This window comes from Loxodonta africana, chromosome 1 (assembly GCF_030014295.1).
Source record: "Loxodonta africana isolate mLoxAfr1 chromosome 1, mLoxAfr1.hap2, whole genome shotgun sequence".
NCBI classification, from domain to species: domain Eukaryota; kingdom Metazoa; phylum Chordata; class Mammalia; order Proboscidea; family Elephantidae; genus Loxodonta; species Loxodonta africana.
In genome coordinates this window covers 61,367,147-61,385,723 of record NC_087342.1, presented here as the reverse complement: position 1 = coordinate 61,385,723, position 18,577 = coordinate 61,367,147, and the positions used below count along the sequence as shown (strand labels likewise).

At 40.0% G+C, this 18,577-nt stretch overlaps 1 protein-coding gene across 4 annotated transcripts in view; it reads left to right on the top strand.

Annotated features, from left to right (window-relative positions):
* The window catches only part of KIF13A (kinesin family member 13A), a 225,854-nt gene extending 208,210 nt beyond the window's left edge, over window positions 1–17,644 (top strand). For 2 of the 4 annotated variants that reach the window (XM_064281114.1, XM_064281105.1), the window contains 6 exons: window positions 688–735; window positions 1,765–1,870; window positions 4,665–4,816; window positions 5,335–5,439; window positions 11,238–12,029; window positions 16,039–17,644. In XM_064281114.1, the coding sequence (XP_064137184.1) occupies window positions 688–735; window positions 1,765–1,870; window positions 4,665–4,816; window positions 5,335–5,439; window positions 11,238–12,029; window positions 16,039–16,065 (1,230 nt within the window). In that variant the 3' untranslated portion in view covers window positions 16,066–17,644. The remainder of the gene's footprint in view (window positions 1–687; window positions 736–1,764; window positions 1,871–4,664; window positions 4,817–5,334; window positions 5,440–11,237; window positions 12,030–16,038) is intronic. The other 2 variants (XM_064281127.1, XM_064281123.1) reach the window with 1 other exon arrangement.
* The last annotated feature ends 933 nt before the right edge of the window (window positions 17,645–18,577 follow it).

Genomic DNA, 18,577 nt, shown 5'->3' with positions numbered 1-18,577 from the left:
ATAGAAAAACAGACTACATTCATTGATGGGAACACACAGTATAAACATACTGTCACTTCTCCTTACATTGACCTATAAATCCCCAAAAGCATGTTTTGTAGGGCTCGGTTTTAAAGCTAATCTTAAAATCCCCATGGAAGAACAGGACTGAAGATGCACATACCTTATCTACAACCCAGACATCCATTTTTTAGATATATAGCCATTCCCATTGCTATACAGGATGTAATTAGAACTAATTACTTTGAAAACAAAACACGTAGCAATACTTGCTGGATGTTGTTAGAGTGGTACTTAGAGGCAATAAGAGGAACATTCGTCGCATCACAGTTTGTAATACAAAAAATCTAGAAGTTGTCTAGATGTCTATCAGTAGGAGAAGGGAACAAGTAAAAAATTGAACTGTTAAAGTGTATAGTAAGATACCGCTTACATGAAATATAAAAACATGCAAAATAATGCTGTATATTGCTTATGGATATATACACATGTGATTACATAAAACATGTATGGGGATGATAAACTCCAAACTTAGGGTAGTCGTTACTGCTAGGGTTGGGAAGAAAGAAGGAGCATGAAGAGAGGGTCAAACAGGCTTCAATGTATCTGTGACATTATATTTCTTTAGAAAAAATAATTATATTAAATGAAAAAACCACATTAATAAAAACCGTTCATCTCTTGTAGGTCTCTTCCAGTCGACCAGACCTTTCTGGCTTTGACGAAGATGATAAGGTGTGTCCACGTGAACATGGATAGGGCCCAAGCATAATCTAAACCTCGAAAGTCAGGGGATAGTGATATTTTTAAAATCTCTGGATTTACCATCTTAATCTTAGGCAAACTATTCTCTCCATATCTCCGTTTCCAAGTTAAAATACTCGTGAAATTGCTCTGCAATCTTAGTGTTACAGTGTTATGTTAGCATTCTGTATACTCATAATTAAATATCTATCTTTATGGGTCTAACTCAATCAACTGCGTAAAGTATTACATTCACCATAGCAAAATCAAAATTATCCCAACTGGATAAAATTAGGGATTTAAAATTAAGGGCAGTTTGCATCACCATCTTATTCAGCAAATATTTCTTGAGCACAAATTGTATCCAAGGACTGTGGATAATTCAAAAGGAATAAATGCAGATTATGTCCTCAAGAAGTTTAAAATCTAGTCCTTAGAGGCAGCCAACTCTTGAGAAGTTGAAGGAATATGAAATAAGTTTCTGTATATCCAAGAGTTTCCTCCTTTTAGTACCCCAGTATCTTATGCCTGTTTAAAACTTTTAAATCCCAAATATACGTAGTGTAAACACACCACCTGGTTTGCCTGGGACGTTTCCAGCTTATGCGTGCAGCCCAGGCAGAGTTATTAATAGAACCCTTTCATTCTCGAAAGTGTTTCAATTTGGCTTTTAAGTTACCTAGTCACCCAAGGTAGATACCAGATTCATTAAAGTGGTTGAGTCTGGGAGGGGGAGGAAGGTGAATGGGACAATGTAGGGTACAAAAGAGGATTTCCCTATATTTGTGAGGATTTTATTAAATCTTAAGCAAATGCAATAAAATACTAACATTTACTCATACCTTGAGTAGGATAGTATTTGTTATTCAGTACTTTTTTGTTTTTGAAATTCGTACTAAAAACAAAGTATGGCATACACCCTCATTAAAAAAAAAAAAAAGAAGAAGGAACTCAAATCTTTGCTTCATTTCTCATTTTAGAAGGACTTAATTACAGTTAATCCATACTTTTATCTTATAGGGCTGGCCGGAGAACCAGTTAGACATGTCTGACTACAGCTCCAGTTACCAAGATGTAGCATGTTATGGAACCTTACCCAGGGATTCACCTCGAAGGAGTAAAGAAGGTAGCAGTGAGATTGTTTTTCAGTGATATTTTTTTATAAGTACTTAGGAAACGCATGACAAAGAAGGTCTTTCATGGGTGGTGTATAAGATCTGAAGCTGAAATTCTAATTAGCTTGAAGATCCAACTCTCTTCTTAAACAGAATACATCATATTCTCTCAATTTCTTTTTGCTTTTTTCCCCATTGTGTATCCAAATATCAATACTAGGATTTTTGTATAACACTTTAGAATTCTCAAATCATTTTTCATTCATCATTTCATGAGTTTGAAGTCAGTTTTGAGACACAAACAAGTCTTATTACATTATAGTTTGACTTCATCCTTTAACCCAAAGAATTTACACCTCTATCATGTTTTTGGAGCCCTAGTGGCATACTGCTTAAGAGCTATGGTTGCTAATCAAAAGGTCGGCAGTTTGACTCCACCAGCCTCCTTGAAAACCCTATGGGGCAGTTCTACTCTATCCTGTAGGGTCGCTATTAGTCGGAATCAACTCAACAGCAAAGAGTGTGGGTTTTTTGGGGGGGCGGGGGGTTGGTCACCTAGTGGTTAAAAGCTCGGCTGCTAACCAAAAGGTTTGGCAGTTCAAATCCACCAGCTGCTCCTTGGAAACCCAATATGGCAGTTCTGCTCTGTCCTATAGGGTCTATATGAGCTGGAACTGACTTGATGGCACCTAACAACAACAACATCATTATATTTTTTACTCAAACTAAAGAGTTTTTTAGGAGAACATGGCACTGGTTCCTAAAGCAATTTCAACAATACCAGAAATTAGTTTAATCAGTGGCAACGTCATTGCCTAAATACACAGTCTCCCACTGCCTTGAAAGAACAATGTTCTCTGAATAGGTAAATTGGTTGTGTTACCTTACACTTCATATTTTACCTACTAAGCGCCATTGTACCAATGACGTGGAAAGAAAATTTAGAATGAGAAAGAGAGGCCAGATAAAGTAAGAAATGAGTAAAAGCAAAAAGGAATTGTCCTTCCTTAGTCAAATAGAGCAGGATGCCTTGAGGAAAAGAGAGATTTGTAAGAAAACTTGTATAATATTTATTCAAGCTTCTACTATGCTATACGCAATGAAAGGTACGAGAGTGCCATCCTGGTTCTTAAAATCTAACTGTGGAAATAAGATACATAGAAGATATGAAATGATTAAATGCCAAAATGCATGTACAGATAATAAGGATTCTGAGAATTCAGAGAAGTGGCAGATGAGCCTGCATTGAAATGGTCTGGTAAGTGGCACTTAAGTTAAATCATAAAAACCAAAAAACCAAACACACTGCTGTCCAGTTGATTACAACTCATAGAGATCCTATAGGACAGAGTAGAATTGCCTCATAGGGTTTCCAAGGCTGTCATCTTTACAGAAGCAGACTGCCACATCTTCCTCCCACAAAGTGGCTGGTGGGTTTGAACCACCAACTTTTGGTTAGCAGCCAAGTGCTTAACCACTATGCCAACAGCACTTCTTATATTTTAAAAAAGAGGGTGGAAAATTTGGTTTCTGATTTTTTTCAGGCTGAACAGCCCTTTAGGAACTTTTTGTGACTCTATAGGTTTATCTCTATTCTTTTTTTTTAATTGTAGTAAAATATACACAACATATAATTTGCCACATGAACCATTTCAAGTGTACAATTCAGTGGCATTAATTACACTCGTAATGTTGTAAAATCATTACCACTGTTTGTTTTGAAAACTTTCTTATCACCCCAAACAGCAACTCTGTACCTCTTCAGCAATAACTTCCCACTCCCCCTACTAGCCCCTGAAAACCACATATCTACTTTCTATCTCTATGTATTTGTCTATTCTAGATATTTTATGCAAGTGGGATCCCACACTAATTGTTCTTTTAGGTCCGACTTATTTCACTTAATATTTTCATGGTTAATCCATGCTGTAACATGTACCAGAACTTCATTTCTTTTTGTGGCTGAATAATATTCTATTCCACATTTTCGTTTATCCATTCATCTGTTGATGGGCACTGGGGTTGTTTCCACCTTATTGCTGTTATCAATAGTGCTGCAGTGAACATTGGTGTACAAGTGTCTGTTTGAGCCATGTTTTCAGTTCTTTGGGGTATGTTATGGATTGAATTGTATGCCCCAAATGTGTATCTACTTGGTTAGGCTACGATTCCCAGTATTGTGTGATTGTCCACCATTTTGTCATCTGATGTGATTTTTCTATGTGTTGTAAGTACTACCTCTGTGATGTTACTGAGGCAGGATTAGAGGCAGTTATGTTAATGAGGCAGGACTCAATCTACAAGATTAGGTTGTTTTTTGAGACAATCTCTTTTGAGGTATAAAAGAGAGAAGCCAGTAGAGAGACAGGGGAACTTATACCACCAAGAAAGCAGCACCAGGAGCAGAGCTTGTCCTCTGGACCCAGGGTTCCTGTGCTGAGAAGGTCCTAGACCAGGGGAACATTGATGACAAGGACCTTCCCCCAGAACCAACAGAGAGAGAAAGCGTTCCCCCAGAGCTGGCACCCTGAATTTGGACTTCTAGCCTCCTAAACCATGAGAGAATTCAGTCTGTTTGTTACAGCCATCCACTTGTGGTATTTCTGTTATAACAGCACTAGATAACTAAGACCGAGTATATACTCAGATTTACCTCTATTCTTGTCTGCATCTGTTTGAATGTGTAGCCAAATGTTAGCCTCTTAATTTCCTTGTTATATTAAATATTCCTGTGGCGAGGTTATTGTCTTCTCCCTGTGCTTTCAGTGCTCTGCACCTGTAAACTTGCTTTTTTGTCTTCCCCAGGTTGTACATCAGAGAATCCTCATGCCTTAATGGTCAGCCCTTTTAAAGCATTCTCTCCTCAGCCACCAAAGTTTTTCAAACCCCTCATGCCTGTAAAAGAGGAGCATAAGAAAAGGACAGCTCTTGAAACGAGGCCTCTTCTGAGCCAGGAGGTAAACGCTTCACTTGTCTGTACTGTGCAGAATAGAAGGTTGCCTCTGGAGAAGTAGCAATTTGCATTAACTAACAGGTTGGATGATGCATGTGGACATAGGTGGATTATCACCCATGAATCCTATTCTGAAATTCCTTTTTCTTAAGCACACAGGGTTGTGGTAGAAATTTTTTTTTTTGGTCACGATTGTGGTTTTGTTCTTTGTGGTAAATAGCATTTTCAAGGTATTTTTATCTTTTGAATGAGAAAGAGATGTTTCTTGGACATTTGGAAAATATTAGAGGCTTTTATGTTTTTAATTTGATGAAGCCAGTTGTGCTTTTTGCTACCGAAGCTCATGTAGTCTTGTCAGATATCATCAGGGGTTTAAGTCCGGCCTGCAAAATTGGTTGCTGCACCACTCACCTGTAATAAAAGTGTTTGCACTGCCTTTCTAACTTGCATGTACTTAATATGTATTTTCACTGTCGTTGTCTTTTGTGTGTGATGCATCTGTGTGTGTCTTAACCTTTGCAGAGCATGTCTCCACCTCAGCCACATAACCTTGGCTGCATTGTACCCTCAGGAAGCAATGGCAGCCGCATGCCAGTAGAACACAATAGCAAACCTGAGAAGAAGATTGTAAGTTCTGGAACCATTTCTGTCATATTGCCTGGTGGTGGGTTTAAGGCCCTTTCACAGACAATCATCCAAATACTTGTGAAGAAATCAAGTTGTGCGTTGGGTGTTTGCTTTCTTAAAAAACATGTGATCATTGGTAATGAAATTTTGCATGGATGTGGCCATGGCTGATGATTTTTTTTAAGTGCCAATTCTAGTTTATTAGTTTGCTTGGAAAAAAGGGGAGAAAGGTGCTTCTAATGATTCTGGTCTTTATGAAATTGTAGCAAAGAGATCACTGTAACTAATATTGAAATATTTCTAATGTGCCTATACATATTGCCCAGATTCTGAAGTTAATCTACCTAGAGGAATTGAATTTACTTGGAGTAAGTAATTATGCATTTAGCTGTGGGTCTGTCTGAAAGCTTTTTTATGTTGCTTGATGCTATTGCCAAGATTATTCTGTAGTTTGTAGCCACACCACAGTCCATCCTCAGCCACCATCATCATCTCTGTGCCGTAGGCAGCCTTTCTTAACTACCCGGTGAAATATCTTGTAGCACCCTTGGTGTTGGCCTTGCTTTCGGGATGGCTTGTGTATATTTCACCACAGATAGGTTGAAACTCTGCCTGCAAAACCTCATTGCCCAGCACTTGGTTTTTAAATTACAGATTTGAGAAATGGTTTTTAAAACACTGCCTACCATACTTATTAGATTATAAATTAGATCTCGATTTAAAAAAAAAATTTTTTTTAATTTGCATATTCTCAAGGCTGGAAAGAATTTTCTAATTGTGTGTCTCAGCTCTCACTTTCATGTGCCTTCCTAGGCTTTGGGAAAGTAAGGCCGACTTGAAGCAAGTCGGGCTGCTGGGTATTTATGTCTGCGTAGGATCTGCAGTGTTGGGCAGAGTGTGGGAAGTCTTACTTCCCCAATTCCATCACGCTACATTCGTTCTAAAGGCTCATGAATGTGAGAGCCCTTCCAAGTTCCAAAACGTACTGCTAACACACACCGTGTCAGACTAACCGGAACTTAATCCAGATGTGCAGTTGGCCACTCGTTTGCATGCTTGGGGTGCTAGTGGATCTTTAGAAATGACCTTCTCATTCCTAATGCCCACTGAGGAAAAGAGGAAAACACCATTTCCCCAGCTTTTTTTGAGGGAGAAGAATGAGAGGATCAGCAGTTGTCCTTTCATCTCTCTGAATTGTAATGAGCTGCTCAGGCATTTACTTGATCACCATCTGCTTAGTTAATAAGGACAGCAGCCTGGGCTAAGAAGGCCAAGTGGCTGGTTTGTTTCCCCTCCAGATCCCCTGGCTCTATGGCTGATTACATATGTCTACTCACATACCAATGATGACCATAGTGCCCAAAAACCAAGCCCACTGCCATTGAGGCAATTCTGACTCATAGCAACCCTAAAGGACTGCCTCATGGGGTTTCCAAGGCTGTGAATCTTTACGGAAGCAGACTGCCACATCTCTCTCCCAACCCTCATGCACAAGCATTGTTGTAAACCTTTTTAAAAAATACGTTTTGGTATAAGACAACATACCATCAAGACACTGCTGGGTAACCCTTCTGGCGCTGGCCAACAGAGTTTTCACAGTTCACAGAATTTGTGTTGTAGTTATTTCTTTGCTTTCCTTTTAATACTTTTAAATAAAGCCACCTTAAGGCTTTCTGCCAGCAGAGAGTAGGATAGAACCAGATTCTCTCGACCCAGGAAATCTCAAGCAGCCAAATGTTCATGAAGTATACCAAGTAGGGTTTGATAGTACCATGTTCTTTGCTGGAGTCTTACTTGAGACACCTGCCTCCACTCTCCTTAGAAAGCTGACTGACTGAACCAGCTTCATCTCTGAGCCTACTGGACTGTTTGATTTATTTCAGAAAGCAGCTTTTCCAGGGTATTTTGGTAGATTTTAGGTACATTGCTTTCTTGACATGAACCTCCAGTTTCTCTTTGGGAAACTTTATTTCCCTTCTTTTAAATGAATGTAAACTGCTTTCTTCCTTTGTTCCTAATTCACTTTCCTTTGCACTCTTGGAAGATCAGAGGGTAAAGTAGTGGTCCAGAGTGACCAAGGGAGTTTGAGATCATTTTTGAGAATATCGAGACATTGTTCAGTTTTTTTTTTCACCCCCCTAATTACTCTAAAAAAAAAAAAAATTTTTTTTTTTTTTTTAATTACTCTAGTAACTCCTGTAATTTCACGTTAAATATAGTAAATATAGTTGTGGTTGATTCATAAGGTGAGATTTTGTTGTCTGACCAATTTGGGAAGATATAGAAATGCACTTTATGTGTTATGTAAATAAAGTAAATGAATGTAGCAACAGTATGCTCTGGAGTCTTATCTTTTTAAGTCATGAAGCAGAAGAATAGGAGAGAAAAAGTGAGTCACTTCACCCAGTATCCACACTACCCTTCTTTCAAGTCTTGTATAAACAGCCTATAGTTCATTCCTCTCATTTTATAGAAGTAGAAACAAAGGTCCAGAAGCATTGAGTGACTTGCCCAGGGTTGCACAGGTAACGAGGATATAAGAACAAGGAGCCCCATCCCTCAGCAGAATTGGGCTGACTCCAGTCAATCCATCTGCTTCTAAGAGTACAATTTCCAGTAGACTCTGCTGGGGCGCCTTTCTAACAAAGTGCTGCCCACTCCTAAGCACCATGGACAGAACTACTGGGAGCCCTTGGTTAACACAGTCCTGAAAACAGGCCATCTCCCTGGTGGACAGCACAGACCTGACTGTACTGGGGCTGAAAACTACTCTGAACGAAGCTCCTTGTAAAGAGTCGTTGCTTTAATGTGGCTTTTGATCGCTTTTTAAAAGCAAGGTGTTTTGTCTGTAGGTAAATGTCAGCTGTACAAGTTAAAGTGCAAAAATCAATTCATGAAGACTCTAGCTATAGAGAAGTTTGAGAACTTGACTTCATTCTCCACTTTTAGGTAGGGTCTTGATTCTTTATTTCTGTCTTTAAGGAATAGTAGGAAAGTGCTTAGTTTAGTCTTCATTAAGATACAATGATAGATTTTTATATGAAAAATAATATTTATCTTGGCTTAAATTGCATGTTGAGGGAGTTTGGTTAGGTAGATAGACTTTTATACCAAAAATATTATTTATATATCTACCCAAACTCCCTCAACATGCAATTTAACCCAATGAAGTCTTCTCTTTTCTCCTTGAGGGCAATAAGTTGGTAAACTTTCACCCTCCTTTTAAATGTTGGAAAATGTTTAATCTTGACCCAACTTTCTTTTTTCTGGGATAAGTTGTCCCTACTCCTTTAGCTTTTCCCTTTAGGTCATTTATTCCCTCTTCCTAAGTGCATTACTGAGGAGCCCTGGTGGTGCAGTGGTTAAGCACTCGGCTGCTAAGCTAAAGGTCTGTGGTTCAAACCTTCTAGCCGCTCCTTGGGAGAAAGATGTGGCTGTCTGCATCGGTCAAGATTACAGACTTGGGAACCCTGTGGGGCAGCTCTACTCTGTCCTGTCGGGTCCCTAATGAGTTGGATTGGACTCGACAGCAGTGAGTTTTAAGTGTGTTACTGTATTTGTCCATATTTGAGCTGTTTTACTATGGTCATTCTCATCCCTTAAGAATAATTTTTTTTCTTTGTGAGTGTGATAAATTCACACTTATTCAGCCTTTTCTTACTTGATAAATCCACGAATGATTATCTCCTTCAGCAAAGTTGTATTTTAGGATACCGTGCCTTCCCTCGATCTTTAGAAAAGAGAACTTCAGGCATTAAAAGGGCCCCAAATTATGTATTCTGGTCTTAAAATTTGATTTTCCTTCCAGCACACAACTTTTTAGTAATTAACTGCATCAGGTATTTTGACTCAGAGAATTGTATTTCTTTGCCAGCTTAAATCAAAAGGAAATACAATTTTGAGTCTAAACATGACAATATATAGAAAATACAGGTAAAGGCTACTGATTCAGATAATTTTGTCCACTGTTTGTGCCTTTACAAGCATTCCCCCTACCTGGGGAAAAGAATGTTCCACCCCCTTTTTAATAAACCCATTGCCATTGAGTCAATTTTGACTCATGGCAACCCTGTAGGACAGAGTAGAACTGCCCCATAAAGTTTCCAAGGCTGAAATCTTTCTCCTGCAAAGCAGCTGGTGGGTTTGAACTGCCAACCTTTTGGTTAGCAGCCGAGCACTTAACCACTGTGCCATCAGGGCTCCTTCCCCTTTTTCATAGAATGCAGCTAAAGATAAGACAACAAGAGCTTAGTGTTGCCAACAATTTTTATTTTTCTAAATTCCAGAAACTTATCACTGACATTGGATGTTTAGCTTTGGTTAATAACCAAAGGAATTTAAGACTACTAAATGCTTTTTAATAATTTATATTCAAGTTATTTTAGAAACTAAGAAGGATTGAAGAGAGAACTAGACTATTTTTGAATTTTATGAGATGCAAAAAATATTGCTATAAGATTCAACAGATGAAATTTATTTTGTCAGCAGTCATCTGCCACCATCAGTCTCTCTCTCTGCCTGTGTGCCTCTCTGTCTCTTTTTTTTAATAAGTTTGAAATGTAACCTTAATTAGTAAGGCTGATTTTTTTGGTTCCAGGTCTGTACTGTCTGCTAATTGTTATATAAATACCTGTATGGACATTTTAATTAATTTCTTAAACTAAATGACCAGTGAAAAGAGCTAACTCTTTTTTGTGGTTTATGGCTCTAGTTTTCAATGAAATTTCCACCACCCAAGCAGCGTGTCCAGGATTATTCTAAGATCAAGGACCCAACAACATAACTCCCCTAGGGCTAGGACCTGGCCTATTTTGCTCACCGTTGGCATTCCCAGGGCTTAGGACAGTGGCTGGCGCATAGTACGTGCTCAGTGAATATTTGCTGAATGAAAGTCATATTTTAAGTGAGAAAAGGAATATTTGGAATGTCATCAGGTGTTTGTGAGGTTATTAGAAATGACTAGATAGTAATATTATTTTTATTTGAACAGAAAATACCCATTGGTTTAATAATATCTTCTACCAAATATAAAAAAAAATCATTCATATGGAGAGAGATCAGGGAGTTGATGTCACCCACTTTTGTGTATTCACTAATCTTTATAAACAGCTATTTGATGAGCAAGGAGATTTTCATTTAAACCACTTTTCAGCCTTCTGTACCTTCTACCCAAATCCTCTATTCATGCTTCTCAGAAACCCTGGAAAACTGTAGTTATCACTTTGGTGGTTAGTATTTTGCAGCCTTGCAACATTTAGCATAATACTAAGGATGGGTGTTGAAATTGTACTCCTTGTCCTGTTACCGCACTCCCCTACTAAAAAGCTCAGAAACTTTTCACAAATTACCGTAATTACCTGTATTTTGCTTCCCAAAGAGAAGATTGTAAGAACAAATGTAGAAGGGCCCTCTCTGCCTTTAGCCATTCTTCTGTTCATTTATTAAGGGAGGATGCCACTGTTGAAGACTAATCCTGAGTAATAATTAAAAGTCCTCTGCACTTTCAGTTTCATCCATTCTCTTAAACCAGCAGAAAGAATGTTTTCAAATTAGCATTGAGTGAACACCGAAGAAATAAGTCTTCTTCACGTTAGGAGATAATGGGTTTATGCACACAGGTTTCTGAGAATTCACCTGTGTAGCACAATAGGTGACATTTGACCAAACTTAGAAAGAAAATAAACATGAAACATGTGAATGTGAATGCGAATGCCCTTAGTAGGAAAGTATTTAAAATTTGTCTCAACGATACAGTTGCCATAAGGAGCCAATGACTGACTTTTGCTTCATTTCTGTAGGACTCGGAGGAGGAGGAAAATGAGCTGGAAGCTATCAACAGGAAGCTGATAAGCTCGCAGCCTTATGTACCTGTGGAGTTTGCTGACTTCAGTGTTTACAATGCTGGCTTGGAGAACAGGGAGTGGTTTTCTTCTAAAGTAGATTTGACAAACTCACGGGTCTTGGAGAAGGAAGTATCCCGTAGCCCTACCACCAGCAGTATTACCAGTGGCTACTTTTCCCACAGTGCCTCCAATGCCACTCTGTCTGACATGGTGGTCCCTTCTAGTGACAGCTCAGATCAGCTGGCCATTCAGATGAAGGATGCAGATACCCATGACCATTCTGGACCATCGCTTACGCACGAGTGCAGACTGTCCTCAAACAAAGAGTTGACAGAGCTAGAAAGAGGCTTGGTAAAGGATAAGTTAATCACGGTGCCACTCAAGGAAAACAGTGCCTTAACCAAAGGGAGCCCATCATCCCAAAGCATCCTTGAGAAAAACTCCAAAATACTGTGTAGAGCTGGCTCATGTTCAGAACTAGATGCCTGCCCCAGCAAAAATGGCCCACCAGCCAGGGAATTCTTCCCCAGGGAGGTGACCGTAGAACACACCACAAACATCCTGGAGGATCATTCTTTCACAGAGTTCATGGGTGTGTCGGATGGGAACAATTTTGATGGTTTAACGGATTCTTCTGCTGGAGAACTTTTGAGGAGGAGGAACCTACCAAATAAAACTGAGAGTAAGAGTGTCCCAGAGGGGCTGCAGGACCCTGGCCAGCTGCATTCTGCATCAGACAGTGACCAGGTAATGGACTCCAGAAGCAGCCCTTTGGATTCTGTGCTATCAATGGGCGTACCTCATTGTGCAGCAACCCCCATAGGGTATTCATCCCACTAAGTTAGTAGGATAGACTCATTCAGATGTTTCTGACAGGGAAAATGGACCCGCTGGGGAGCAAGCTCACATCCGGCCCAGCTGATGCTCTATGGGGGAGCAAGTCTGCTTTGGGAACAAGAGTTGGGACCACGAAATACATAGAACAACCTATTGCCATTGAGTTGATTCTGACTCATAGCGATGGGTCTTCCACATGGAAGGAGAGAATTCTACCAGTGAACCATCAATGTCCTCTGCTTTTGATACTAGCCCTTAAGATGTCAGTATGTGGTCATTTATACAGCATACTCATTTAAAAAACTGGCAAACCCTAAACAGTGATTTCTTAAAATAAGAGAAAGACTTTCTTTCCCCACCAAAATAAGAGTAGTCACTCATCACTGTTTTCCTTTATACTGATCCTGAAGCAGAATTGGCATAGCTGGCCTACATCAGCGTTTCAGTCATTCTTTCGAGAAGTTCATAGTCAAGGCCTCTTTATTCTTCATCCTAGAACCAAGCCTGTTGCTGTTGAGTCAATTCCAACTCATAGCAGTGCTCCTTAAAATTAAATGTACGTTAGACTCTGCATGGGTGTTGAGGGTAGGTGGCTCTTAAAAATTTATAATTGCTGGAGTCACCCTCCACCCCCAAGATTTTTTCAGGATGCCTGGAGCAGAGTTGACAAGGTTTTTTCTCTCTCTCACATGTGCACACACACGTACACACGCATACACGTACACACCCTGTAATGCAGGGACTCTGAGGGCCATACTGGGAGACGCATGGCTCACAGAGAGGAGGCCATATCCCACTCTTATCCCATGGCCTAGATTACTTAGAACTCCACAAACAGGAAAAGTACCTGTTGAGCTTTTTGAAAAGTTCCAGAATAGTGTGTCCTTGCCAAAAATCTTAGCTTAAAAGTAGAATTATAAAAACATTTGTTGTACCGGGGTGATGGGCGTATGTAGTTTTTCTCTTTTTTTGAAAAGAATCCGCTTTACTGTTTTTTTTTTTTTTTCCTGCTGTTTTTGTAATTTGTTTTGACAGTTTTAAAGTTTATCTGAGAACCTTTTAAAGTACTAGTTTTATTGGAACTTTTGGTCTCACCAGGAAATGACTTAGAGTGTAGGCCTAGGAATACATTTTATACTTTAATGTTGGATGTTGCTGTCATTACACGCGTACCTCGGAGATATTGCAGGTTCAGTTCCAGAACCACCACAATAAAGCAAATGTTGCGATAAAGTGAGTCACACAAATTTTTTGCTTTCCCAGTGCATAGAGAAGTTATATTTAATAAGGAGCCCTGGTGGTACAGTGTTTCACAGCTCAGCTGCTAACCAAAAGGTTGGCAGTTCAACTCCACCAGCTGCTCCTTGGAAACCCTATGTGGCAATTCTACTCTGTTTTATAGGGTCACTATGAGTCGTATTTGACTCGACGGCAACGAGTAGTCTATTAAGTGTGCAATAGCATTATGTCTAAAAAAAAAAAAACAATGTAATACCTTAATTTAAAAAGCACTTTGTTGCTAAAAAATGCTAACCATCATCTGAGCCTTCAGTGAGTCATAATCTTTTTGCTGGTGGAGGGGCTTGCCTCGATGTTGATGGCTGACTGATCAGGGTGGTGGTTGCTGAAGACTGGGGTAGCTGTGGCAACTGCTTTAAGACAACAGTGAAGTTTGATGCATTGATTGACTCTTCCTTTCACAAAAGATTTCTCTATAGCGTGCCATGCTGTTTGATAGCATTTTACCTACGGTAGAACTTCTTTCAAGATGGGGGTCAGTCCTCTCAAACCCTGCTGCTGCTTTATCAACTAAGTTTATGCAGTATTCTAAATCCTTGGTTGTCATTTCCACAATGTCACGGCATCTTCACCAGGACTAGTTTCCATCTCAAGAAACCACTTTCTTTGCTTATCCATAAAAAGCAACTCCTTTTTATTCATCCACTAAAGTTCTATCATGAGATTATAGCAATTCAGTCATGTCTTCAGGCTCCACTTCTTATTCTAGTTCTCTTACTCTTTCTACCACATCTCCAGTTACCTCCTCCACTGAAGTCTTGAACTCCTCAAAGTCATCGATAAGGGCTGGAATCAACCTCTTCCAAACCCCTGTTAATGTTGATGTTTTGACCTCCTAAGATGAATTATGAATTTTCTTAATGGCATCTAGAATGGTGAATTCTTTCCAGAAGGTTTTCATTTACTTTGCTCAGATCCATCAGAGGAATCACTGTAGCAGCTATAGCCTTACGTAATGTATTTCTTCAACAATAAGACTTGAAAGTTGAAATTACACCTTGATCCAAGGGCTGCGGAATGGATGTTACCAGGCATGAAAACATTAATCTCCTTGTACATCTCCGTCAGAGCTCTTGGGTGACCAGGTGTATTGTCAATGAGCAATAATATTTTGAAAGCAATCTTTTTTTTTTTTCTTTTTCTGAGCAGTGGGTCTCAACAGTGGGCTTAAAATATTCAGTAAACCATAATGTAAACAGATGTGCTGTCATCCAGGACTTGTTGTTCTTTTTACTGAGCACAGGCAGAGTAGATTCAGCACAATTCTTAAGGGCCTTGGGATTTTCTGAATGGTAATGAGCGTTCATTTTCACTTCGACTTAAAGTCATCAGCTGCATTAGCTCCTAACAAGAGAATCAGCCTGTCTTTTGAAGCTTTGAAGCCAAACATTGACTTCTCCTTTCTAGCTATGAAAGTCCTAGATGGCCTCTTCTTCCAGCGTAAGGCTGTCCGTCCACACTGGAAATCTGCTGTTTACTGTAGCCACCTTCAGCAATTATCTTAGCTAGATCTTCTGGGTAACTTGCTGCAGTTCCTACATCAGCACTTGCTGTTTCACCTTGCACTTCTGTGATGGAGATAGCTTCATTACTTAAACCTCAGGAACCAACCTCTGCTAGCTTCAAATTTGCTTTTGCAGCTTCCTCACCTTTCTCAGCCTTCATAGAATTGAAGAGAGTTAGGGCCTTGCTCTGGATTAGGCTTTGGCTTAAGGGCATGTTGTAGCTGGTTTGATCTTCTGTCCAGACCACTAAAACTTTCTCCATTTTAGCAATAAGGCTGTTTTGCTTTCTTATCATTCATGTGTTCACTGGAGTAGCACTTCTAATTTCCTTCAAGAACTTTTCCTTTGCATTCACAACTTGGCTAATTGGCTCAAGAGGCCCAGTAGCCTTTGGCTTATTTCAGCTTTTGACATGCCTTCCTCACTAAGCTTAATCATTTCTAGCATTTGAAATGATTAACACTTCAAATTGCACTTAACGCTTAGAGGCCATTGCGGGGTTATTAATTGGCCTAATTTCAATATTGTCTGTCTCAGGGATTGGGGAAAAAAAAAATTTTTTTTTTTTTTTTAGAGACAGGCCAGTTGGTGGAGCAGTCAGGACACACACATTTATCAATTAAGTTTGCCGTCACGTCTTATATGGGCACAGTTCGTGGTGCCCCAAAACAATTACAATAGCAACATCAAAGATTACTGATGCCAGATCACCATAACAGATTTAATAATGAAAAAGTTTAATACCAAAATGTGACAGAGAGACACAAAGTGAGCACATGCTGTTGAAAAAATGGCGCCAATAGACTTAGCTCGACACAAGGTTGCCACAGACCTTCAGTTTGTAAAAAATGTGGCATCTGCAGAGCACACTAAAGTGAAGCACAATAAAACAAGATGTGCCTGTACTTTTCCCAGAAGTGTTACTGTGGGCCTGTGTTTCTCCCTTGTGTAAATTCCAGAAGTGGCTTCTGTGAGAGACCCAATCCTGAGGGTCCCTTTAGAAGAGATGCCCTATTATGTGGGAGCTGTAGGAGTGGTGAGGGCTGAGTGCAGTCCTTGGGGTGGCCGGGGAGGGAGGGATGAGAGCTTGAACTCATGGAGCCTCTGCCTTCTAGGGGAGCACAGCTGCAACTGCACGGTGAAGGCAGCGAGCGCTCGGGGCCACGGAATGGCAGCCATCTTCCATAGACTCGCCAAGCACCAGCCTCCATCATTAAAACATGCTGCAGCCCTGCCCGACCTCAGACCAGCTCTGGCCCGGAGAAACAGAGACCCTTCTCCTGGGCCACCTCCTTCCCCCTTCTGCGTGGGAGAAGCGGCACTTTGTCACTTGGATGAATCGGCAGCCTCTGCTTTTTCCAGAAAGCAAGAGAACCGAAAATCGTGGATTAATTAAGTGGCAGTATTTTTGTTTGCACTTACTACACACCCCTACTGTGTAGAAACCTCTACAGATTCGAACAAGTAAACTCTATTCTTGTACAACTTTAATCGATTCTTACTGTAGACCCTGGAGTTAACGCTCTAATTTTTTTTTAATATAAATAATATATATAATGTATATGAAATGTGTATCTATAGTTTGTCCAGAGACAGACAAGGCTGCACGCTAAAATGCAGGTAAAGGTGAATTGTAGAAAATCAGAAGGTACTGGACTTTGTTACAAAGCAACATGGGCGATCTCTTAGATGCAAGTGAATGAAAAATACCTTATTGTGTAGGGATGAGGTTGCAGATCCCTCTTTGCAGAAAAGGTTACGGAATGCTGTTCTTTATAACCAAAGAACTTACATAAGACTGAACGTTTTTGCTGTCCACTCTTGTTTTTTGTGTACATATATGTTTGACTGCAAGTTTGGTGCCATAGTTCTCTTGGCTACCAAGCCACATGCTGCCGTTCTCTGTCCTCTCATAAGCACACTGATAAATCTCACAACTATATTCTTTGGTCTTCCACCTGGCCACCATCTGCTGACTTGACATTGTATTATAACCATTGACAATGCCTGGGGCTCTCACTCCTGTGTCTCCCATCACATTGGTGCAGCCCAGCCAGGCAGGTGGAATTCAGAGAGCAGTATTACTGTAAGAAAACACAAGAACATACCAAGAGTTAGGTGGGAAGAGGGGGTGTTGGTTTTTGGTTTTTTTTTGTGTGTGTGTGTTTTTGTTTTGGATTATTAGGTGATATTGTGGTGTGGTTTTGCTGTTGTTGTTATTTTACTTAATTCTGGAAAATTTGGAAGAGATGGGTTGAGCTCTTCACGGGCGCATACTTCATTGTGTTTGCAGGAGATGATCAGTTACAGGTGACCCTGCTGTCCGTGATTTCATTTGTAAGATTCTCCTACTGATGGAGACAGGGAAGGATCATGTGTGTGGACATTTGTACACAAGTACTTTCTGTATCTATTCTGTAGATGCCTGTACAATTGGATTGGATGTGTTGTGAGAGCGAGCAAGAGAGAGAGAATGTGTACAGCCTGCTGTACCTTTTTAAGTTCTTAGCATCAATAAGTGACGAAGATATTGGAGACCTTAATGAAAAGCTGCTGTTCATGATTTTTTGTGTATAGTGAGCTGACTGTAGTATTTTACTATTGTCTGTTTAAAGAAAGAAAAAAACTGTAATTTATATCCTTTTTCAACATTATTGTATTTAATTGGTACAGATTTTTGTGTGTTTTAGAATACAAATGGTTTAATTCAGGTTTTGAAAACATCACTTGTTTGTCTTTAATAACTCTGCCATACATTTCAGGTCAAATTCTAATTTGCTGTATTTGTATGTATGCATGTCTCTATGGTGTCAAACAATAGAACTGCAAACATTCATTGAGGATCTGCTGCGTGCTAAGGTCCCTTGTGCCCTGGGTGGCACAAACAGTTTGTGCTCAAGTGCTAACCCAGGCAGTTCAAACCCATCCAGTGGAAGTAGACCTGGTGATCTACTTCCGTGGAGGAGTTCTACTCTGTAACAGATGGGGTCGCCATAAGTCTGAATGAACTTGATGACAATGGGTTTAGTTTTTTGGCTACTGTGTGCTAGCCACTGTTCCAAACATTTAATATTTATTATCTCATTTAATCCTCACAGCAACAGATGTCTTAGGTACTCTTGTTATAAAGCATTTGGCAAATGGAAAACTGAGGCAGAAATGTGCCTCAGTTACTGGGAACAATTGGCAAGGCCAGAATTCAGCTCATGCTCCTCATCAGTCTCTTGGTGCTCTGCCCACTGAAGGTGACATGTAATGGGGCAGGCCTCTCGAAGGCAGGACTGGAACTTTGAGAGAACAGAGGGTGTGTTCAGTGTTCCCAAGTTCCAGAGTGACCAGTACTGGGGGGGACAGGCGGGGCAGAAAGGACACAATGTGTTAAACATGTTCATGATACTTTAACAAGCTTTAGAGCAGGTGGCAGTGCCCTTCAACCCATGAAACAGTGGTAAAGATCAGTTTAATATGAAATTTTTATCCAAAAACAGTTATCACAGAATTTTTTCCCCCAAAAAATCTCAGTTGTTCACAATAGCCTCTCTGGAAAAAAAAAAAAAAAAGCCATCAAGAATTAGCCTAGCCTACAACTTTGGTTATTCTAGACAGAGGACACCTGGTGGCGTAGTAGTTAAGAGCTTGCCTGCTAACCAAAAG